Genomic DNA, 23,730 nt, shown 5'->3' on the forward strand with positions numbered 1-23,730 from the left:
GGAGAACAGCTGGCTGAAATTAGCCTTCATAAATCAGATTAACCTTGAATTTACACCGTGGATAGTCAATATTCAATATCCAACTTGAAGCTAACTTCACCGTGGTTTCAACGCATGCGCCATCTGAGCTCCAAATTATGCCCCGCCTCCTCCGTGACAACTCTGACACAAATACAAGTCTCATCTTCATTCATTCATTCATTCATTCATTCATTCTTTTTAATGTGAACATCCAGTTTCTTTCAGTAGAAAACTTATAAAACTTTATCAAAAACTCCAGTTGTTTTTCTGGTATTTTTGGTTTTTGTTTGTTTTTCATTCATTGAGTAAAGAATCCAGAAACTTTACTCAAGTAAGAGTAATGATACTTCAAAATAAAATGACTCAAGCACAGCATAGTACAAATACTCCTGAAAGTAAATTTTTTTTTTCAAACAAAAAGTTGCTCAAGTAAATACAACTGAGTAAATGTAACTAGTTACTGGTTCCTAATTATCAGTCTTACTGAAACGTTTTCCTCGTATAGCAAGTTGGGCTTTCCAAGTCCTCTGAGAGACACTAAAGAGATTAATAGGAATGCTGTAGAAAGCAGGATTTTATTTTAATTAGTGCAGTCTCAAGTTAAAAATATTTTAATTAATTTCAGTTTAAAAAGGTGTTATAGCCCCCTGCAGACAACAGCAGTTGTCCTTCAGCCCTCTGTGTGTCCATTCATCTGTTTCCTGCCTGGTGTTTTGATCTCCTGCCCTGAGCTCAGCAGCGACCTGTTCCTGAAAGGCCCAAGCCCTGAGTAACCCACCAGCTGTCAGGACGATCTTTTTCCACCAGTGAATGGTGGTAATTAGCATCAGCTAACCACATTAATGTCAAATCTCCCTGATGAGAAGGAGCCCTGAAGAAACCAGGCAGCCTGTTAGCGTTGTCAGGCAGCACATGGCCACTTCCAGCCTCTTGTGAGAATCTGCTGATGATGATTAGCTTACTTTGGCGTAGCTGAACTCAGCTGAGCCTGTAATTACTGGCCAGAAACTGATTGTGTTTAAGGACTTGCTCACAAGTAGCCAGGTTTTTATAAAAACAAATATCTCCACCACATCGCTTAAAAGAAAAAATCATATTATGCACACTGGATCGGTACAGAAAAGTTTTCTACTAGCTAGAATTTCCTGTCACATCAAACTTGCGTTTCAAAGTATTTTTCCACTAGTTGTGGAAATTGAACAACTTCTTAAATCAATGGTTTGAGTGTGTTGCTATTTCAACAAAATAAAATCTACCTCACAAAAACATCAAGCTTCCGTGCCTCAGATTACAAATGACTTCTTTAGAGTAAGTTTGTTTGTCCTGTTTTGTGTGTGTGTGTGTTTCTTTTTTTTAGACCTCCTACACGGTACCACTCCTGGTCCAAATACACATCCAAACAGATTTCTCTACAGAAGTTGCTGTCAATGCTCCACAAAAGATAATTACTATTCATGTTTTTTTCCTAAGCTTTCTTCCTCTTGTTATGATCTCTCCAACCCTTCCTTCTTTATAGGGTTTGGGTGTTTGTATAAGTATACAAAATTGTTATAAAACAAAGAATAAAAAAACACAACTTACAACTCAAATAGTGCTCAAATTATTCATCATATATGTAAAGATTTGTCAGCTGCCCTGTGCCTTTTATAATGCCATGGACTCATTGCATGCAAAAAGTGAATATTAACTGTTTTTAAGTGCTTCTTTATTTTATTTTTTTTACAATTTTTGAAAGACTCATATAATTTTATCCTCCATTAACCAGATATGTTTTTGTTGTCAGTGTACACTTCCAAGTGATGAAAACACACAGCTGGATGGTCTTGTTAAATAAGTGCAGGCTGTAGTAGCAGGAAGAGCTTTTTGGCTTTTTTGTACAGTCACTTAAGTCTTTAAGCCGTCTTGTAATTCCTCCCAAGGCAGCTTTTAACCGCTAAAACTTTTCTGAGACTCCCAAAATGAAACCGGGCCTGGTCAGACACATGTAGGAGTTTCTGTAATGAGCCTGGCAGTCTGAGGGTTCCTGCTAACACGACTTGTCAAACCCTTCACCAACACACGGAGCCGTTCAGCCTCAGACTGCGGCGTTCTGGTGTCTGATGGGTGTGTTGCAACGATAATTACATGTGCTTCTTGTACTTTCTGACAGCCCCAGGAGAACATTTCTATAATAAACTCAGTTTGGCTGCAGCTCTAATTAAGGAAGGGTTTCTGACTAGGATGTGTTTCTGCTGCCTGATTGGCCTTCCTCACCTCCATGTTAGACCAGAACCTACTAGCTTGACTTGTTGCATGTTGGCTCACCAGCAAGATGTCTCTGGTTTCTTTTCTCTTTTTTTACCCAATGGAGATGACTCACAAGTATTAGTTTGAAGTCCTCAAATGTGTTTTTTATATTTTCACTCCTTCATAGACTCGAGCTTTTTAGCTTCATGCTGTTTTTCTTTTTTCCATTTCTCTTTTTAAAGGGTATGTTTCAAGAACTCATTAGATGGCAATAAAACTGAGTGAGTTCAGGGTACAGAGAGAAACACATTTGATTCCTCCAACTCTCCAGAGCTTGCTTTTATCGATCCATCCGTCTGTTTTTGGCTGATCTGTCTGACTGGAGCTCACCAAGGCCAGCAGCACTGTAAGCTCACAACTGCAAGTGGTTCTAATATATAAAATACAATATATAATACATCACTTCATGTATCAAAACACAAGAGTACAGCAGTAAATATAAGCAATAATAAAAACAATCATACCAAGTCATTTGGGGTATATCTACAGCTTTACATCAACAGGAGTTTTCATGTGTGAAGTCACGTTAACGGGGCTAGACTCACTTTAGATTGACGGATAAACTCTTTTGGTACCAAAACAAGGCAGGATGTCCTCCACAGTACTAACATCTTCTATTGCATCAAGCTAAATGTGCTCCTGTACTTCATCTGAAACGTCAAAATCAGCTCTCATTGAAGTAGTCGCATGATGTACAAAGTTCTTCAGAAAGTACCTACTAAGATTTTCAAATGCCTAAAAACTCCTGAATGGAAATTCCAGAGTGGATGTCCATGGGGGACGGTGTCTGCAGAAGGGTCTGTTACTGTTTACATCAATGCTTAGGGGTGTGATGTATACTCAAGCATCATGATCTCCAGAGGTTCCATAAAATAGAACCAGCCTTCCTTATCAGCTTGTTGAGCCTTTACAAGTCTGGATGTCATCTGAATCTACAACCTCGTTCCGGTTCGGTCTCTCCAGCTGCCTCTTCACCTGAGCTTTAGAGATAAACAGACAGACAGAGAGAGACAAAGAGAAAGAGGGAGACTGTGGGCTCTGTTCTGTTGGGCTGCCATCACTAGAGGGAGATGCTAACCTTATTCATGAACCAAACCTATTAAAGAATGTGTGAAGTTCACTTCTTCATGTCCAGACGTCCATCTATGCTCCACCTTCTGCCTGATCTTCATTTCAGACTTCTCTTACATTGCTCTGCTGCAGTTTTCTCTCCTGCTTCTTTCCGTTCATCTCAGTTTGAATCATCAAATCTGACTTGAATGTCATTTCTTGTTTCTTTCTTGTTCTACTTCACATTTATCCACTGCTTTGTGCTCCACTATCACAACTTATCCCAGTAAAAATACACTGATGTTTGTGGTCGTAATGTGAAAACCCATACCAGTACAATATGATCTGATATGCTGCAGCCAGAATGTCGATACAATAGATACAATGTCGATACAATATTGAGACAATACCAGTAAAACACTAAGAACGCCGATATGATACAGATACAATACCAATACTTGTTACTATTTAAGATTGATATATCATCATCAATCTTCTAACTTTTAGGGGTGTTTGTTGTTTTTAATTTGAATGATTTCATTCAAACCTAGAACAGACTTTGGACAGTTCATAGGTGCCTACAAAATACTTCAAAAAAATTAGCATCATAAACAGAAACAATGGATAAACAAAACAAATTAGTGGGAATATTTTCTCCCCAATAAGATGTAATAAACTGTAATTTGAGAAAAATTGAAATTAAATCTTTTTGAAGCAGAGTAACTACTAAAGAAATAGAATAAAATTGCTGGCAGGAATCTGAAACTAAAGTATCATCCTGGTATTGATAGGATACAGATACTGACTTGGTATTGATATTATTAACATTTTGGACCTACTGATTAAAACATGTAGTGCTAGTTATCACATTACACAAGGAATAAGCACTAGCAGCACAAAGTCCATTCATTCACTCACTCCTGTCTAAAATCTAAAAACTGACCCAAGAAAAGCCTAAACTAAGGATTTTAATTTTTCTTTTAAAAATGCAGATACGTCACTTTACAGAAAGATTACGTTTCTTTGTGCTACGTTCGTCTCTTACCTTTCACCCTTCCAAACACAGGTAAGCAGAGATGCAAAGGAGAGCTACAGAAAGTAATCTGCTGGTGCAGCTGTGGAGAAAGAGCAGAGGTCTCTGCAGGGCTTAGAGACAGGAGGAGGTGTGCTCACCTCCCTACTGAGAGCAGCCCCTCATCTCCCACCGCCCTGCTCAGGCCGCAGGGGAAACTCCCCCATCTGTTTCCCCACTCAGGAAAATCTCATCTGGTTACATAAAACTGTCTCTGCCATCTCTCTAGAATTTTGAGCCATTATGTAATGCTGGGTATTTTCAGAAGAACACAGTATTTAATGTGTTGGAAAGGTTAATATGGGTTTGCTAATGACTGAAAGGTGATTAACAAAGCAAGATGAAATGCAGACATATGGTTATGTGACTGCATGGGTTTATCATAGGCCTGATTTTATTTTTTTTAATGTACAGAGGACACTGACCTACAGGATCGTGACAGGTTTTGATTTTTGGAAAAATAATCATTTGCAGCAGCTTATTTAAACCAGAAAATTCCCAAGGTAAGCCATTTTGGAAGCAGGGCAGATTAACAGAAAACCAATTAATAATTTCATTGGCTTTCCCAGGCCAAACGTGGGATAATATCTCATGTCTTTGCTGCTTTTTGTGTTTATCATTTGTCATGCTTTTCATGTGATCAAAGCAGTATTGCTGCTAACGTAACAAATAAATTATGATACTTTCTGCTGTTGTTTCTGTCTATAACAGTAAAATAATTTTGGTAATTCATCCAGCTGCTCCGAGCGCTGTTTTGGCGCAACAGCACCCTACCGAGTAAAAGAAGAAGGATAGAGAGACAGAGAGAGAGAGAGAGAACGTGAGCCACTTGTGAACCTCAACCATCATCCCCCTGCATCTTCTTTTTCTCTTGCTTCACACATTTTTATTTAAACATGTTGTTATAATTAATAACAATGATTTCTCATAGGCCTGATTTTTTTGGCAGGATTCCTCAGTTTCAAGGACCAGTTCCAGGGTGAAAAATGTAATGTCCTAATAGTCAGGTTTTATTCTTATACTGGACAGTGACATCAATCCTTTACAATATTGTGTTAGTTCCAATTGTTACTTCCTGACCTAATTAGATACATCTATGATAAATTGCATGAAATTCTCAGTATGAAATAATCAATGGGTTTTCTAAGTAGATACTCCATGGATGTGGATCATTGTCAATTCAAATTGCCTGGAAATTGACCTGAATAATATCTAAACCACCGAGTCACAGCAGATCTTTTGTTGCATGTTTTTGTCCTCTTAAACTGCACTAAGAAAAGTTACATCTGGGTCCCTCTTTTCTACCTCCACAGGGTCAAGCATCCAACATCCCGATGTGAGTGAATTATATGTATGGGTTGGTATGGGATAAAGTGATGTTGTTATTGGGTAAATGACACAACGTCTGTGTGAAGGCTTTTGTTGCTTCTTTTGCAGACATGTTCAAACATCCAATAATGTCTTGGTGATCTCAATGTGTGTAGCCTCACAATTTGCTAGTCTCCTAAGAGTTGTTTTCCTATGGCATCGTGGCTACAAGTGAATCTAGGTCTGTACTCAGAATAAGCACTAAAAGAGTAGCTGACTGTATTACACACAAAAACAGCCACAGGTCATTGGCAAAAAGGATTTGTAAGCTACAGGAGAGTCAAACACAATTTTTCTTATTTTCCTTCTCATTTTACAAGTCTGTGTAAATAATTTGTCTTCCTAAGTTTGGTAAGTAAAATTTTTAATTGGTTCAACTTTTTGTTTATGTTCAGAAACAGCTCCGATTGTGTTTTCACCTCCATGTCTGTGTGAATACTTGCTAGAATGAATAGAACAGAATAAAGGAGGGAGACAGCCCCTTGTTTGCTCATCAAATATGAAACAGCTTGTGTGCTGCCAGCAGCTCCCCATGATGGATTTTAATTTTCTGTACTGCTGTGTGCTTGCACTAAACAACCCTGCGTGCATGCGTGGGCGTGTGTGTGCACGTGTGCGTGTCCACAGATAAGAGAGAGGGAAGAAACTTGCTCTGTACTGAAAGTCTGGGGCATTCTAATCACTCTGAGGAATGTTCCACATCCTAATTGTGTGGGGACTTTCTCAGTGTGTCTGTCTTCAGTTTTGGTTTTATTATTACAATTTAATACTATGTGCTATGCCCTGTTTTTTTTTTTTATTATCATCCAAATCACAGATAAAGGTTAGCCTAGCCTGCCTGACAGTACAAATACATTTTATTTTTTTGAACTTAATAAATATATTACAATTAAAGGTCAGAATTTTGTTTTTACCTCAATGTTTCTTAATGTGTTGCTGCAATAAATAAAGAATTATTGAAAGGCTTTTTACACTTCTTCAGTGTTGGTAGTAATCTGTAGATGTCAAAGCTGCTGTATCATTCATTTCTGTTTCAATTTCACTGCAGAAAAGTGAACATTACTTTGTCATGCTGTTCTAAAGCTCAAACAATGAAGGGAAATGGATCTTGCTTTTCATACTTTCAACTTTAAGTCCATCTCAAAAACACAAAAAAGAAAAATCAGACAAAAGAATTACATCTTGAAATTTAATTGTGGGGGTTTCATGACAGAAGTTGTTCTGTGTGTGTGAAAGTGTGTGTATAGCAGCATGTATATGAGCATGATTGACAACACTAATTCCTCCTGGCTCTGTTTGGTTGTTTCTGACCAGGAATGGTGCATTGTGTAGACCGCAGGCAGGACTCGAGAGGCAGAGGAGCTCCATTTTTTTCCATAGATTATTTGTCCTAAATTATACTGCCATTACAGTTTTACCAAATATGTCAAAACATTCTTTATAAAAGTTACATGGAGCAGCCATGAAGGGGAAGAAAAATATTAGTGCTTTTTTTTTTTTTTTTTTTTTTTTTTTTTACAAAGCAGTGTGTTGTCCTGAGTGTGTATGGATACACCTCGGCCCTACTGTCATTCTGTGTGACACAGAGACAGTGAAGTAACCTGGAAACATCACTCAGCATGCTGCTGTGACCCAGTGGCTCATGCTCACAAGCACCCTGTACAAACAAGCTATTTACTTATTGTTTTGTTAAGATTCATCAGGTATTTAATTATTTAACTGGAACTGACCAATAAAGACAATTAGACCCGAAAAATAAAAAAGTTCAAATTAAACATTACATCGACCGATGTGGCATTAACATGGCACTTTGATGAATCAGTTACAGCTCAATGTTTTTCCCACTTGTTCACACCTCAAATTAAAATCTCTTTTCAGTAATAAAATCTCTGGATCATCTGCAGTTCTGCTGGAGCTTCTTTAAAACAATCTTAATGCTTTCAGTCTCTTGAGTTTTGCTATTGATATCTATCTATATTTCTCTTTCTTTACTCCAGAAGCCGATCGGCTCAAACATGCAGCCTAGAAGACAATCTGAGGAAGACAAGCTGAAAAGTTTGATGAAAGAATTGATCTGTCAGTGAAGAGTATGGGAATGGTTTTATATCGCAAATTAGCTGCAACAATCATATGAAGTATTAAAAAATGCGTTACTACAAATAGAAGCCTTTGCATCCATAAAGCTGCCTTTAATTTGCTCATCAGAAATACCTAGAAGCACTCAAATGACTAAATGAATACAAATGAAAGTGATCCAAAACAACTTGGTTTTCAATGATAGACGTTACAGTTAGGACTGAATAAGTCAACAGTAGCTCTGCCTCCATCAAACAAATAGATGCACATTTTGTCACTTTGAAGATAAATTACGAAAAAAACAAAAACGTTCCAATTAATTAATAAAAAGTTTTGGCGCCAGAATGAGGTAGGGATTTTTTTGGTCACATCAAAACTGGTCTGATGGGACCAGTAGAAACATTTTGTTGCACATCAAACGAGTCACAAGATCAACAACTGGTTGAAGTTGACGGGAAGTAGTTGGAGGATCACGGCACTGCTTGTCTTAATGAATTATTGTGTGAACAAATGTAAACACTTGTGATTTTAATGAGGTTTCTTATTTCATGAAATTTAAGGCAATCGCAAAATTATCTTTTTTCAACATTAGCAGAATATTTAAAAGGCTTTGCTTGCATTAGTAATGGAAAGGCAGCTGCGTTTTGTTGGGTAATGAGTTTGGAGGTTTGACTTTAGGTCCTACAATCGCCTTGAACTAGACCTTTTTGTCTCAACATTTCTTCTTTTCGTCCACAAAAAAACAAACCCAAACCACCAGCCTGGCAGCTCTTATCAGGTGTTTATGTTTCTAAACATGCTGTTGTTGTGGATTAAAATCTCTAGCTTGGTTTTGGGCATCAATCCAGAAACGGTCGGGTACAACTTGGAAAGCCTGAGCCTTATTGCTGCTGTTTGTTGTTGTGTTTAACTCACTGTGATACACAAAATAAGATGACAACTTATGACAAAGCTAACATGCAAGTCAAACTTTTGCGCTCTTCAGTTTAATCCTAAATGTTATATAAGAAACTCCTGCTGTTGATTGTGTCTGTCAGAGGCAGGAAATCAAACCTCAAGTGACGTTTTTATTTCCAAACAGATGCACCGATTTAATTGCTGGTGATTTAGACTGTAAAATATTTCCAATTATATATCTATCAGCCAGGCAGTGTCTGACAGTTGATCTAATTAACATTTTAATCGCTGGCTTTATTCACAAAATATTTAGCAACCTTAATTTTCAACTTTAAATGGGAGTTTCAGTCATGACTGAAGAATGAGTCACTGCAGCTCCGTTGGAATCTAGCTGCTAGGATGGTGATGAGGACCAAGTCGAATCACAGCAAGCCTCAGCCTCGGCTGGTGTTATTAAACTGGTTTAAAAACGCTCTTAGTGGTATTTCAAACTGATAACGCTCTTAGCTCAACCAGTTATCCAGATTCTATTATTAGTACTGGTGCTTTTGAACCTCAATAAATGAAACGCTAAGCAAAATTTTGACGTGTAGTGACGACATCTCGCAAAATGTAACGTTTCAATTGTTGATTTTTGTGTTTTTATGATGTAAATCACTTTGAACTGAAGTTCTTGTTGCTGTTGTTTCAGTAGTGCAGTGAGGGTGTCTTCAGTGACTGTGGTATAAAGACGCCTGTGTCTGAAAGCTCCATTTACCGGTTAATCTGTGTTTAACACGTTAAGCAAGAGACAGTGGGATAGCAGCTTCTTCAAACACAAAGTGACAGCAGAGAGAGCCAGTTCTCTTCCAACAGAACTAATGTTCTTTTGTGCTTATCCATCGCCTGTTCTCTCCGCTTCCAGAACTGCCTCAGTAGGAATACTCTCTATGGGGGAACAGAAACAAGTGGGGGTCGGTTCACTCGGTTGATGACAGATTCTGCATCTAAAGTTTCAAAAGAAAGTAAGGTGAACCAACTAGCAGAAAACACAGATTCGGACATTTCCAACCCTGCGTTCTGTCTGTTCCAGGCAATAAGCAGCTGCTTGCTTTTGTAATTATTTCACTGTTGAATTCAATTTGTGCTAATGGGATAACCTACAGCAGCCGCATTATCTAGCCAGGTGTAAACACAACACTGATGGAGTCATGCTCCATGGCTCATTAAGGGAAGGCAAACATACACTCTGCAACCTCGTGCACACTTTGAGTTCCTGTCTTTATTAGGACATTGTATTGACTTTATTTCCCCCGCAGTAACCCTTCAGTTTGAACCCTAAGGTCACGGAGTCCTATAATTGTCAACAATCAATTTTTTCGTTTTTGTCATTATTATTGTCAACTGTTATGTTAGTGCAAGACAAACGATAATTTAAGAAAAACAAGTCGGATCCTTGGGGACTGACACGAGCAAATAGGTCATAAAAAGTACAATCCGTCATCTTTACAGCTTTTACTAGATTATGATGGTTATTGGTGTCAAGCAGGAGCACACAGGTGTTTAATTCAAAAAGTGGATTTCTACTTACTCCCAAAAGAATGAAAAATAAGTAGCAAAACAAACACTTAAACAGCCAACCCAATAAAAGAGGTCAAGTCAAAACTCGTCTCAAAAAAACTAACAAAACCTCAAGCAGACATAAAACAAACTGACCTGTTGGAATGACACAAGGAAACTTAAATACTGGTTTAGCTAAACTTTGTGGACACACAAGGGGAAGACAACATGGTTGCCAAACAACCATAAAACAATGAATGAGACTCCAAATCAGAGACAGCATGAGACACTGGGTTCAAGCTCCGCCCTTAGCCCCGCCTCCTCCCAGCCAGGGAGGAGAAAACAAAACAACCAGGCGACTCAAACAAAGGAAGATATTAATACAACAAAAAACAGAATCTTAACCTTGCAGTGTTGATATGTGTGTTCATATAAACACTCTAAAGTGTGGTGGAAAAATAAATGAATAAAGGAACGATATATTGGTTAGGATTTAGGAACGATATATTGGATCAGAACAGCCCTTCCTGGGCCGTTCTGATCCATTCAGATCTGTCTCACAGCTGAGGCTGGGCTTTCTCCCATTCACTTGGATTCAATCAGACCAATCAGTGAACAGAAGGAGAAATTGTGAACGATGAAGTTGATTTTCTTTGCCGCTTTAGAGTTGTAGTCTGCCAGTAGTTTTAACAACAGCAGCAGAGGAAGTGAACGACGCCGTTCGGTCCGTGTCGGCCACATATTGAGTTAACATCAATGGCCGCTTCGTTCGGACCGGCTCTGCTATCCTCACAATGGAGGATGATTGTTTACAGCTCAGGCAGTTTGCGGTAATCTCTGTAGGCTCAAACTGGCACTACGTCATACAAACAACATAAGTAAACATTACATCTGGCGTATGTAAAATTTTAAACTTCAACAGAGTTCTCTCCTCTGTGATTCTTCAACAATCATTCCTCTATATAGCCAAGAGCCCAGACCCTCTGGACGAAGCAAAGTGTAGAACAAGGAGCTGGCTCATACTTAGTAATATATTTAGAGAAGTGATGACAAAGTAAACTAAAGTGAAACTAATTTGTGGTGTGGATATTACCCTGTGTGCCTTGCCATTAGGGTCTAAGGAAGATCTCTAATCAGAAATCTACTGGCTCCTTTAAATGTGCCAGTACATCTAAAGTCAATAATGACTGGAGTCATTACTGATAGTATTAATACTGGCAACTGCTGTATTAACACCACAGTCCAGCTGGGACAACTGGACAAACTGTCGACCAGCAGGAGGAGCTCTATGAGAATTTTTTTCACCACAGCTAACCTTAACCATTACTAGTCCAGACCTCATCCCAACCTGAACCTTCCTATGCTATGTTCAGCCCTAAACATGTAGCTCCATCACATTCATCTGGGTTTGGTCCCCAAAAGCTCAGCAGTCATGGATGGGGGTGATTATAGCAGAAAAGGTCCTAGAGAGGAAACAAGTGCTGCTCATGCACTCACCCACTCAAACACCCACACACCCCACACCCACGGATATCTGCAGTTATGTGCACCCACAGGCTTCACACACACATGCATGCTCATACACACACACACTGCACCCATTCTAAACCTGACAGAGACGTACACACCGACAGACTCTCATCTGGCTCTGCATTAAGACTTTAACAAACACTCTGTCTCACCCTCAGACATACACACATGCTTTCATAGACGTCTCCTGTTCATGTGACGGCCCTGTCAACACCGGGGGCTGGTGAGGGGGGGGGGGGGGGGGCGGTGGCTTACAGAATTGCTGCGAGCGGATTGGCCGTCACCATACCAACGGGGGCGGGGCGGAGTCGGGAGGCTGGGGAGGAGGAGCCACGGGCTGATTTTAAAGCTCTCCAGAGGAGCAGTTTCTGCTCCACTGAGCTCTCTCCTCTGTGATTCTGCACCTTCATTTAGTCTTTCCTGTTATCTGGCCGGCGAGCTGACACTCTGCGCTCCGAGAGGAGGACAAACGGACGCACGGACGGAGGGAGGGAGGACAGGGTGAACTGTCAGACAGAGTCGTTTGTTTCCCTCCTTCCTACGGCTACCTGCCCATCACTGCTACCAGCCGCCTGCATCTCGAGGATCTATCTCCGCTGTGGGTGACAGCCCGGAAGACGAGGGGAAACCTGTTCTCCTCTGCTCCTTGGGGAGCCCTCAAGTCATCCCTCCATCCTTCCGGCTGGCTGTAGATGACCTCTGCTCTCCTGTAAGTAATCAGCTTCGGCCGCAGTCGCGTCGGGTCACAGTTTGGACCAAAAAAACAGCCTGAAAGCTGAGGGTAACGGGGGTCGCCTAGCAGAGACGGCGCCGCGTGTTGCGTCTCGGCGGGACGGAGGTCGTTCTAATTAGATTCCTCATTAGCAAGGGGAAGTCATCACTGCATCGGTGATTTTAATTTTTTTTTAAAACAATTTTATTTTTACTTCAGCTTTGATCCTTCCTGTCGAGGTTAGAGTCATGTAGGAGCAGGTCTTTTTCAAAACGCATGAGGCTGGGAGTGGGTCTGTTCTTAATACTAAAAACAAGGTCACTGTTGGTTGCACAGTAAGGGCAGCCCTTACATAATGGCCAGTGAGTGCAACAGGTACTGATAAGACGATGGAGGAGGCAGCTTTCAGGAATCCATCTGCACGGAAACTGTTGCTTCTCTCTGTAGTAAATGTCAGTTTCACTCACTTTCACTCAAATCTCCTGAAGAGGTAAACCAGGAGCTCACTCTGATTCACAGAAATCCATTTGCACACACAGCACTGTTTACCCAGGAGGGCCTGTGGGTGTAATTGGGTATCTAATGTTTGTACGTGTGTGTGCACGCACAAGCCCTTGCTTCCCTTTTCCATGCTTCTGTCATGCATTGTTGAATCACGCACAGTTTAGTCTGCTGCCTGGCTGAAGTGCCATCACAAACAGTCTGAGAGCAAGAGAGAGACAGAGAGAGAGAGAGAGAGAGAGATTGAACACCTCTGGTGAGCGTGCTGCATGCTGTAATCCAACAAGAAAGTTTCAGTTATTTGTGTTTTTACCAACCAGATTTAGTTGAAAACAGCAACAACATCGATACGTCGACCCTAAATGTACAGAGAGAAGGAAATACATGTGTTGGGAATAAAACAGAACACCAGTGGTGCCTCGTTTCTCTTACATCACCCAGGTGCAACTCAGAGCTACGAGCCAGGGTTAATAACATCAGAGGCACTGACTGCCATAGGCTGTTATTTACTCTGCAACTTACAGTTCTGATTACCAAAGCAAACACTGAAAAAGGAGTGAATGTAGCAAAGGACTGCTGCAAGTAGCAGCGGAAATTTCAGTGGGTTGAGGGGAGAGGGTTGTTGACTGACAAGAAGGCAATAATAGGACGCTAAACGTGGGGTTTGGCGACTTCTTTTCCCACATTTTGTGCGTGGTTGTGAAGTGTCAGGAAGCTGATAAAACGTTTCAAATTCAGCTTACCTTTTGTAGTCCTGAATAGAATCCAGTGCAACCTATTGTCTTAGGAAGCCACCAACTTAGCAATTCAGTCGAAGCACAAATCCAGCTGGCTGAAAGTCTCAGAGGTTTGTCAGAGATCATGAGCATCATGTGAACGCTGAACACACCAGAGAGGTCAGGTCAGGTCAAGAGGTTGAGAGGTTTAACTACTTGCTCCCAGAATTATGTAATAAAAATTTCTGTGTTTTTACATCGAGGAGGTCTGAAATTGAGTAGCGATAATGTTAATCAAATGTTATGCGAAAACTTGAACATACTTTTAAAATGTCCCAAAACAAAAAGAGGAAAAGCAAGCTGAATATTTTTTTAACCAAATAAATATTCAACTCCAAGCCAAATAATTAGTTAGTAAGCTAACTATTTAGCTTTAACCTGAATATTTACTTAGATAGCTTTATATTTAGCTTCAAATGTAAAGATAGCTAATATTAAGGTACCTAGCTTTATATAGCTTCAAACTAAAAATTTTGTTAGCTAGCTTTATATCTAAATAATTAGTTAGCTACCTTTATATTAAGCTCAAAACTAAATAAAAAGCTAGCTAAATAATTAGCTGCATGCCAAATATTTAACTGATATGCAAATTCAGATGCATTTTTGAGTAGACTACCAAAATAAAAGCTTATTACCACTACAACATCAAAGCTAGTTATAATAATATAGTCCAAATATGACTCTGAATTATGAATCCCCATTTATTTCGTTTATCACAAACTAAATAAATATAATGACCACCCCATAGATACCAGCTTGTGCAGTGATTCTGGGTTCTGTATTTTAAGCTAAGTCGGTTTGACTCACTTTTCTAGTGCGATTTTCCAAACTCACCCTTTGCTGACCGCTGTCTACGATAAAACGATACATCATGTTTGTAACCAAACATTATGTTTGCCGAGCATACACTTTGAGTGCTAATTCTGTTGCTGTTTTTACCTTGCGTTACCAGCGTCTGTGTGGTGCTAAAATGCACACTCTCACAAGTTTAGCAACAAGCAGCTTGACTGAGGGTGTGAAAGCTGAACGGGCAGCACAGGCTGTGTTGACACTATATTTAGAAGTGGAATTATTTTTTTGAGTTTTTGGAGCTATAAGTAAGTTATGAAATTGACTTTGTTTTAGTAATTTTTCCTTTTTAAAATATTAAAATAAATGTCTACAAAAACATTTGTTTGCTGTTGCTTACATGTTACTTTTTAGACATTTAAAACTCGGTCTATTCTCAGGTTACAGAAGTGCAGGATGTGTGTATCTGAAGTACAGCAGAGCAGCACATAACAGGACTCAGATGACGACGTTTTTTTTTACTGTCGTTTAGATCTGGTTTTACCTTTCGTTTGCTGCAGCTGAAGCATGACAATAGTGTTTATATAAGCAGCTTATTATCGTGTGTGAATCATCTCACAGCCCCAGGCCCACTCCATCATGGTAATGTGAAGATCCACCTGATTGAGCTCAACAGTGGCCCCGGCTCTGCTACTGAAGGTGGACAAAACGACAACATTTGGTCAAAGTCCCTACATGGAAGGCTGTTGGTGTTTCACACGTCTCAACGCTGCTGTGAAGAAAGACGCTGAAAGTGGATCTGCAGTGAGATTCCTCAGATCTCCATACCACAGAGGCCAACTTCTGGTCTTCTGCTGTAGTGGCACGGTATGTGCTGACAGTGTCTGCCAAAACACATTAGAACAATAGCTTAACCTCCGTCAGATTAGATCAAACTGATCAGATCATTCTGTGATCATACATTTTCAAGCCGTCCCACAGATTGTCAAGGAAACTTAGGTCCTGACTTTGACTAGACCACTCTAACACATGATTATGAGTTGTGCAGTTGTATCTCTGACTAAAACAACTACATGAATAAGTCCCATAACACTGGGTGATCTGGATGTTTACTAAGTAGAAATACTAAATTCTTGTTTTGTTTTTTTTTAGCATGCTTTATAAAACTTACAAATTTGGTGAAATCTAGTGTATGAAATTAAAAATTGTATTATTCTGTTGAGCTTTTATTAAATTTTTTTAGAATTGTGTAATTACAGAAAAGAATATGCACATATGGTCATTTAATTCCTGAAAGCTGTGTAAACACCACCTGTGGGTTTTGCAATGAGCCAAAAGCTTTGTCTAGACCAGGGGTCTTGTCTGAGAGACTGGGAGCTTCTTCATCGGTTCAGAAAAACACGAAGGGATACTTGTTTGATACAGACAACGGAAATATTATTGGCTCAGCCTTTATAACAATAATTCATATATGTATATATGATTACATGCTGCCTGATCATATTAATGTTAGGGGCTACTGACAATAGTTATCAGTAAGCACAGCTATGGTTAATTGCTATTATGTGATCAGTCGTTCTTAGTTCAAAGTTTTAAGTTGGTGAGGAGGGGCAGGCAAAGCCTAAATCTTATTGGTCAGTTTGTTTTTGTTTATTTCACCGGTTGGCGACACTTAGTTCAGACGTTCATAGGACGAGAAGCTGGAGCAACAAGATTTGCTTAATTTCTACTCTACTTTGGATAGATTAAATTCGACTAGACTAAATGGTTTAACCCGCAGTTTTAGCACAACGCTCAGGAAGAGCGGCAGATGTCAGCAGACAGGTGACCGTCAGCTTTCAGTTCGGGAAACTTCAAAGAAGCTCATAAACTGACGACCCGCCAGAACCGAACACGGTAAAAAGCTCCGCTGGGATCCAAACCGCTCTTACAACTACGGGAGGTTCAAACTCCTGTCATTCATTTTTATCTTGCAGAAAAAGCGCCATGCCGCCAAATAAACAAAAGCAAACTGACCAAAAAGGTTTAGGTTTTGGGTGCCCTTTGACCCCCAGAGACTCACACAGATGTGCCCTACATACAAGATGTTTTGGCACAAAAGATTTTTTTTCTCTACAATTTTGTTAATAGTAAATAGGGTTAAATAATAAAAATAACAGAAATTATTCTTTTCTTTTTTACTTGAAGGAAAATCTCATGGTTCACAGAGTATGTACAGCTGAAGGCGCTGCTGCCCTCCAATAAAATCCTGCAGGCGTCTTCACATTGTTCTGAACTTTAACGTAGGAAAGAGTTTTATACATAAGGAAATTCATTTTAAACGTTTTTTTGTTTTTAATCATTTCCTCTTTTTTAATGAAGACACTAAGTTTGATTGACTTTAATGTCAATTAAACTTAATTGACTCAAGTACTGTTTCAACAAACAATGAATTGGTTTTTTAGCTGCGCAACTCCAAAGAAATTAACCAATTCCGGAGTTCTATAGGCCGTCGACAAAATCAATGAAAAGTAAATTAAGGTATATTTAAAGGACAAATTTAGAACAATCCAAGGGCTTATTTAATATTTTGAGGACATATCTTCAATTCGGCCATAAACTTAACAAAAAGAGAATGATCTTTTAAGCTACAAAATTATTTTTAAGACGCCAATACATAGATTTTAAGTGGGCGTATCACCACCGCATTTCTACTATAAAAAAATATAAATAAATAAAATAAACGACTCACTGTCGAGTGGTTGCCAGAAAACACCCAATGTAATCCTTCGTCTGTATTAGTGAGGCTCGATTCGGCAATATTCTTCATCAATTTTGCAAAACGCCAACACAAGCAGCTAGCCACAGCGACAGCAGCGATCCGAGTTCACCTCTGATCCAGAACTTAAAGTGTGCTGTCAGTTTGACTCGCCAAAATAAAAAACGGGTTGAGTCTTTAATACCATGTAAACATTGGTTTTAGACAGTACCATATAATTTATCATTTGACATTAATACCAGGGGAGAGCGCGAACTCAGTCCCCCACTATCATAAATAGTGCAGTTGAGATTCTCCTGTGTGGAGAATTCAGAGGTCAGATCACTGCAGTGCAATGGCTGATCCTCACCCTGGGGATCCACCTACAGGATGAATTACCATGGCAGATATGGTTAATTGCTATTATGTGATCAGACGTTATTAGTTCACAGAGTTTTAAGTTTGATTCCCTTTGGTAGCTCTTCTGTGTGATTCTAAATTGCCCACAAGTGACAGAATATCGATTGGTGCAGCTGTACAGCTGTACAGCTGTATGCATTCAGTACCTTGAAATTTTTCTTTAAATAAAAAAAGAAAAGAGTAATTACTGTTTTATTATCTAACCCTCTTGTCTATTAGCAAAATTTTAAAACTCAAAATTTTTTAAAACTCTAAATATAAACAAATGTTATTACTTCAATGTAAAAACATTAAATTAAATATTTTTTTGGCAGTGCTCTCTAATGACAATGGCTATTTTTAGAACTTGCTCCCGCGGGCACCGTGTTGGTGACCCCTGGTCTTGACCATACCACTGTCTGGGGGAAAAGCTCCATATTTGGACGAGACACATTGAGTCAGCTGTAGTTCTTATGTCAGAACACTTGACGGCGCTGTGATTTTAAGTTATTATTGAAATGGACAAATTGACCGTTGACCTCCACCTCCACCTCATCCTGCCACATGTGTTCAGGAAAAGTTTAGACTCTTTGTGTTGAACGTTGCTGGTGTCAGAGACTCTAATCTCCGGCGAAGTGTATAGAAGCTGCTGGATCGCAGGAAAAATGTTACGGTTTCACTGAAAACCAGATCTGTGCAGACCTAAGGCCTGCACAGACATACGTAAGACGTACGTATGCCAACAGACACAAAATGGTGAAACGCACAGCACAGACATCAGTGATGCAAAGTCCAAAACGCATAAACACACATACAAAAAAAGCAACAAGCTAGACAACATGCAACTGAAAAATGCTGCAATTCCTGGACATAACAGCAACAACAGCACGTATAAAACTCTGCAAACTTCCTCTACGAAACAAAAGTGCTCCAGACCAATAGAGGGAGTAAACCACTAAATCCTTTTGGACCAGACTTTGAGTAAAGACGATTTAATGGGATGTCCAGAAGGAAATTGGAGAAAGAAAGAAAAAGGTCAAGTTTCATTCGAAGATGTCATTTTTTTATAATATCATGCGTCTGCATAATCATATCAGTAATTTTACCTACGTTCTTTGATTGCAGTATTTTTTGTTTGCATTATTTTATTTTTTTTTTGCTTCTATCTTCTAGGACTACACCATCTTTTTCTGCTGCATTTGTTTGTCATGTTTCCATGTTCAGAGTTTGTATCATTCATGTGCTTGCAGGGCGATTCTCTGTTTGCTTGTTGGCCACCGTGAAGAAATACTCTTAACTACCTCTGTTAAAATCGAATGTTCCTCAGCCCACTGCAAAGTCAATTCTTCCAAAAACTGGCATCAAGAATGCTCAAAAAGCCTCTCCTCATGTTTCTTTCTGTGTATTTTCTTCTCACCATTTTAGTAGAACGTGTTCATAGCAGATTATTTTTACCCTCTTGAATTTATTAAACAAACAAGCTGCCTTTGCCTTTGGTTTGCAGTATTTCTGCAGCCTCCTTCAAGAAGCCATTAAGTATCAGAACAGTGTGGAACCAAACTCTATAAGGTTTTTTATCAGAGACACAGCTTGCTGATTCAAAATATGAAAAACGTGAAAACTGAAGCCCACATGACGACCGTAATGACATGGGCGGCCTCAGCGTCACACTGGGTGCACGGATGCGTGTCGTCAGCATTATACATCCTTGGCTGAATTTCTTCTAAAAATAAAATACATAAAAACAAATGTTGCAGAGGATATCCTTCACTCAGACGCTTCATGCTTCAAAGGATGCCTGCAGGTGGGCGGCAGGCGCGTTCACAACCAAGCAGCCCTGCGAATTTCTCCTCTGCAATTATTCATCATACCTCAGGCAGTAGCTTGTTTCAGAAAAAAAACAGCAAATGCTGCTGGATTTTATTATTATTATTATTATTATTATTATTATTATTATTATTAGCGAACGCTGGACAAAACCAAAACCAACAGGCAACACTAAGCACTGAGGGGCTGTTTGGCGGGCGGCTGGGCGCCCCCTGGTCCAGAACCTGCTTGCGTCCAACATGTTCACTGTGGAGCTCGGCTGTCATTTAGGTGCTTTTCATAAGTGCTTCTAAAAAGTACAAGTCGTTTTTCAAGCTCTCAGTTGTTGCTGCTTGTTGTGATGTGGTGGACGTAACTGAAACACTGAGTTCCTTTAAATCTAGACCAAGACCCACATGTTTAGAGTTGCTTTTGAACAGGGCCGTGCAGAGACCTATGGAGGGGCGGGGGCTCAAATTTAAAAAAGGGGCACATTGAACAAAAGCTCAGTACAACAACATAGCAACAACCCATATTAATCAATAATCTAATTGGATCCTACTATATTATTGCCATCATGCAGGGAAATGCAAAGCAAATCTAGTCTATATTTTCCCCAACAGGTATAAAGTTTCTGTTTCTGCTGCTGACAATAAGGTCTGAGTTGATCTGAGACTGTAGCTGTTAACAGACCAGAGGAGAGAAGGTCAAAGGTTATGAAGTTATGAAATAAGTTAATTTGCTGCCATTTTACTAATTAAGTCCTAATAATATCTATTTAACATCTAGAACAACCTGACTGCAGAATGATTTATAGATCCAAAAGCTCAAAGGGGTTAACTCTATATAATAGTTTGATGTTAGCACCTCTAAGACCTAGAATTATAAGATTGGAATATCAAGATAAAGAAAACTCAGTAGCTGCTGGTAGGGGCCATTCAGGGGCCTCCTGACATTCAGGGGCCTCCAGACACTCAGGGGCCCCTAGAAATTGTAACACAGACCATAGATCTAAACCTGTAGCATCATTTATAGAGAATGACAATGTTATTATATTTTATTTAATGCATTCAGCTGAGAAAAATAAATAGTACATTTAGGATTTAATTAGGACGTTTACTTGGTAGAAGTTTAAAGAATCATCTTGATAGTTTGATTGTTGTTACCATGGCTACAATATGGTGTAATCTTTGTCTTTGAATTAGGTTTGTTCACAAATACATCACAGCAAATAACCAATAATCAGTGATTGATTTTAAACTCTGCCAATAAACCTGGTCTCCCTCTCACAGATTCACCTTATTAATATTTAAACATGTTTGTGATGCTGAGGTTCTTAATAGGACGGGTCTGGGAAAGGGGGGGTTCTGTCTAAGGCCCCATATTACCTGCATGAGCAGCTGCTGCGATGCACATCTCTGGAATCTACCTGGAATCCACCTGGAATCCACCTGGAATCCCCCGGTGGCCCCTGTCAGTCCGCTGATGCTTTGGAGACATTTTGATTCATTTCATTGTGGCATGTTTGGCTTTTTTCTGCGATTCTATTTATAGCTGCAATATTTTTTCTGATGTTTATTTTGTGAATTCGGCCCCGAGATTCGGCCCAGAGCATTTGGGCCGAATCTTCCTTTAACACTTGAGGTTCTGCAATAACTTCTACAGCCGCGAACCTCCAGTCCAGATCCCGTCAGCAGCGGCTTTAAACCACCTGGTAGAAACGTTAAGGAGAAGCAGAGCAAACAGTCAGCCGGTGGTACCGGGGATACCGGGGCTTTGCGCTGCGTTGCGACTTGCGGTGGACCGACTCAGACTGCCTGTAGTGAACCAGGCTTTTAGCAGAATGATGAAGTTAAAGTCAGAAGTTTTCTCTGCAGTGAAGCATTTCTGTGTTTTCTGTGCGAGGCGGGTTTTGTCCCGCTATTGGAAGGAGATTATAAAAATATAAAAATATATATTATATATTATAAAAATATAAATAGAAACAGTTTTTCTAACGTCAACATCAGACCTACGTTTTTATTCACAAACCAGTGTATGAAAAAAAATATTCTTGCCCATAATTTGATAGAGGACACAGATCCGCCCCCCTCCTCCTCACCATGGACCCTGTGTGTGAACAACATGGAGGCTCTGAGAGTCTTTATTAGACTGAAGGCAACCAGACTAGTTTATTTTTAGCTAACTCATATTTAGCTAAATATTATTGCTGAGGGGCACAAACAGGCCTTCTGACATACAGATTGAAAATAAAAATAAAAAATAAAAAATTCACTAGGGGCACCACAGATAAAAAGGGCAGGGGCTCAAGCCCCCTTCGCCCCTCCCCCCCCTTTGCACGTGCCTGCTTTTGAACCACAATAAATAAAATATTGACCAACATATTTGATGCGTTTTGATGATTTTAGTGATGGCATTCATCAAAATATAATATATAATGTAATATACTGATTTTCTCAATTGTTGACTGAATTGATTGCTTAAGAAATTACATTTCTTCCACCTCACAGAGCACCGCTCCCCCGCTCAACTCCTTCAGACTAGCCAGCATCAATTAGCACATCAGCTGAGCTCGTTATAGGGGCTACTTCTGAGTCTAATGCTGCTAAGAATGATGTTAAAGGCCTCATGGAGAAACACTGAAAGAAGCAGACGCTTCTTAAAGAGACAGACACCCAGTTTCTAGGCATCAAATTACCTTGTCAAATTTCTTTTTAGTCATATTTCATATATACAGCCTTTTTATAACAGCTGATGGTAGCATAGTTACTTTATTGAGCTGTAAAATGGCACCATGTGTCCTGAAAACATCATACTGCTGCTTTAAGTGTCGCACAGAAACACAAACGTTCATATGCCACAGAACAGGCCGGTCTTATGTTGACCTGGGTTCTGATGTCATGCACCATGATCTGTGAACAGAGTATGCCCACTGTTCACTTCAGTGATGAGTGGGGAGGGCGAGTGTTTGTGTGAAAACACAATACACAAAAAGATTTATTGTTGTAATTCTGTTTCTACAAGTAAAATAAAAAAAAAAGAAAGAAAGTAGCAGGTCACGGTTTGAGTGTCCAGCAGATGAACAGGACTGCATTGACTAGGCATTCAGCTGAAAAAAACACAGAGCTGGACTTGTTGTCTGGCGAAGCGTGACTCTGAAACCCAGCAAACAAAAGGTCATCTTTATTACCACTCATTACAACAAAAACATGGTGACATGTGACATCAGGCTTCCAGCTACATGCATTGTGTAACATGTCACAGAAATGTTAAGCAAGGGAATGCAGATCCACGTTCCTCTAATCAGTCAGGAGTCGAGTGCAAACCGAGAAATGGTTCCTCTCTGTTCAGCTTTTACTTTTCTCTGCACAGCGACCTGTCTGCTGCGATTGATTGTAGCTAAGAGAAAAATCCTTAGGGTTGGCTTCAATCACTAAGCCAATTCCACTTGTCACTGACAGGCCTCAGGCCAATCCTCGCTGTAGAAATCTGGCTCCTTTTGTTGTTAAACCCCTAAGTAACGGATATTTGCTAACATGGATGGAGGCGCCCTGTACCTTAAAATGGATTAGATTCAACTTTAAACTCCTCTTTCACTGAGAATGATTTGTAGATGCTTCTTTAATAGTGTAATTTGTTTAAGCAGCATTAGCATTAGCATTATTAGCATCCACCACAGCTGGTTTTTTGTTTGTTTTTTTGCCCAAGCATTGAGCTGCCGAGTTTAGTGGAAATGCTAGAGGACAGTGGGAGCTTTAACAACCCAAACAATAGAGTCTCATTCCCTGATTCCAAAGCAGCACACACACACACACACACACACCAGGGATTAATTGAAATTGTTAAAAATCATAAAATAAAACGTAACCATAGAAAACGCTTTTATTTTATTAAAATTTTTTTTTTGATGTTTTTAGAATATGTAATAATTTGTACAGTAGTGTTCAGAAAAAGGATATTAAATTTACACTTACACATACACAAATATATAAATACATATTTCAAGTCTTTATACATATTCAAAGGGTGAGGTGAATATGTACAAAGCTCCTGCTTTTTTCCACAGCCGGCGCTTTGTGGAAAAAACCTCCTGTTGTCCGATGCAGCAGCATTTCTAACTGCTTCGTCGTCTTCTCACAGTTGGCAAACTAAGAAGTTTTCCAACAAAATG

The 23,730-nt window shown here is 39.6% G+C and overlaps 1 protein-coding gene and 1 pseudogene across 2 annotated transcripts in view; one reads left to right on the forward strand and one right to left on the reverse strand.

Moving 5' to 3' along the window:
* The first annotated feature begins 12,206 nt into the window (after positions 1–12,206).
* cdk18 (cyclin dependent kinase 18) overlaps positions 12,207–23,730 on the forward strand; it is a 41,517-nt gene continuing 29,993 nt past the window's right edge. Inside the window, exons 1-2 of one of the 2 annotated variants that reach the window (XM_044121406.1) lie at positions 12,207–12,548; positions 15,239–15,484. In XM_044121406.1, the coding sequence (XP_043977341.1) occupies positions 15,353–15,484 (132 nt within the window). In that variant the 5' untranslated portion in view covers positions 12,207–12,548; positions 15,239–15,352. The remainder of the gene's footprint in view (positions 12,549–15,238; positions 15,485–23,730) is intronic. The other variant, XM_044121407.1, reaches the window with a different exon arrangement.
* On the reverse strand, positions 17,615–17,769 carry LOC122834776 (annotated as a pseudogene).

The sequence above is a fragment of the Gambusia affinis genome, linkage group LG07, assembly GCF_019740435.1.
Source record: "Gambusia affinis linkage group LG07, SWU_Gaff_1.0, whole genome shotgun sequence".
Lineage (NCBI taxonomy): Eukaryota > Metazoa > Chordata > Actinopteri > Cyprinodontiformes > Poeciliidae > Gambusia > Gambusia affinis.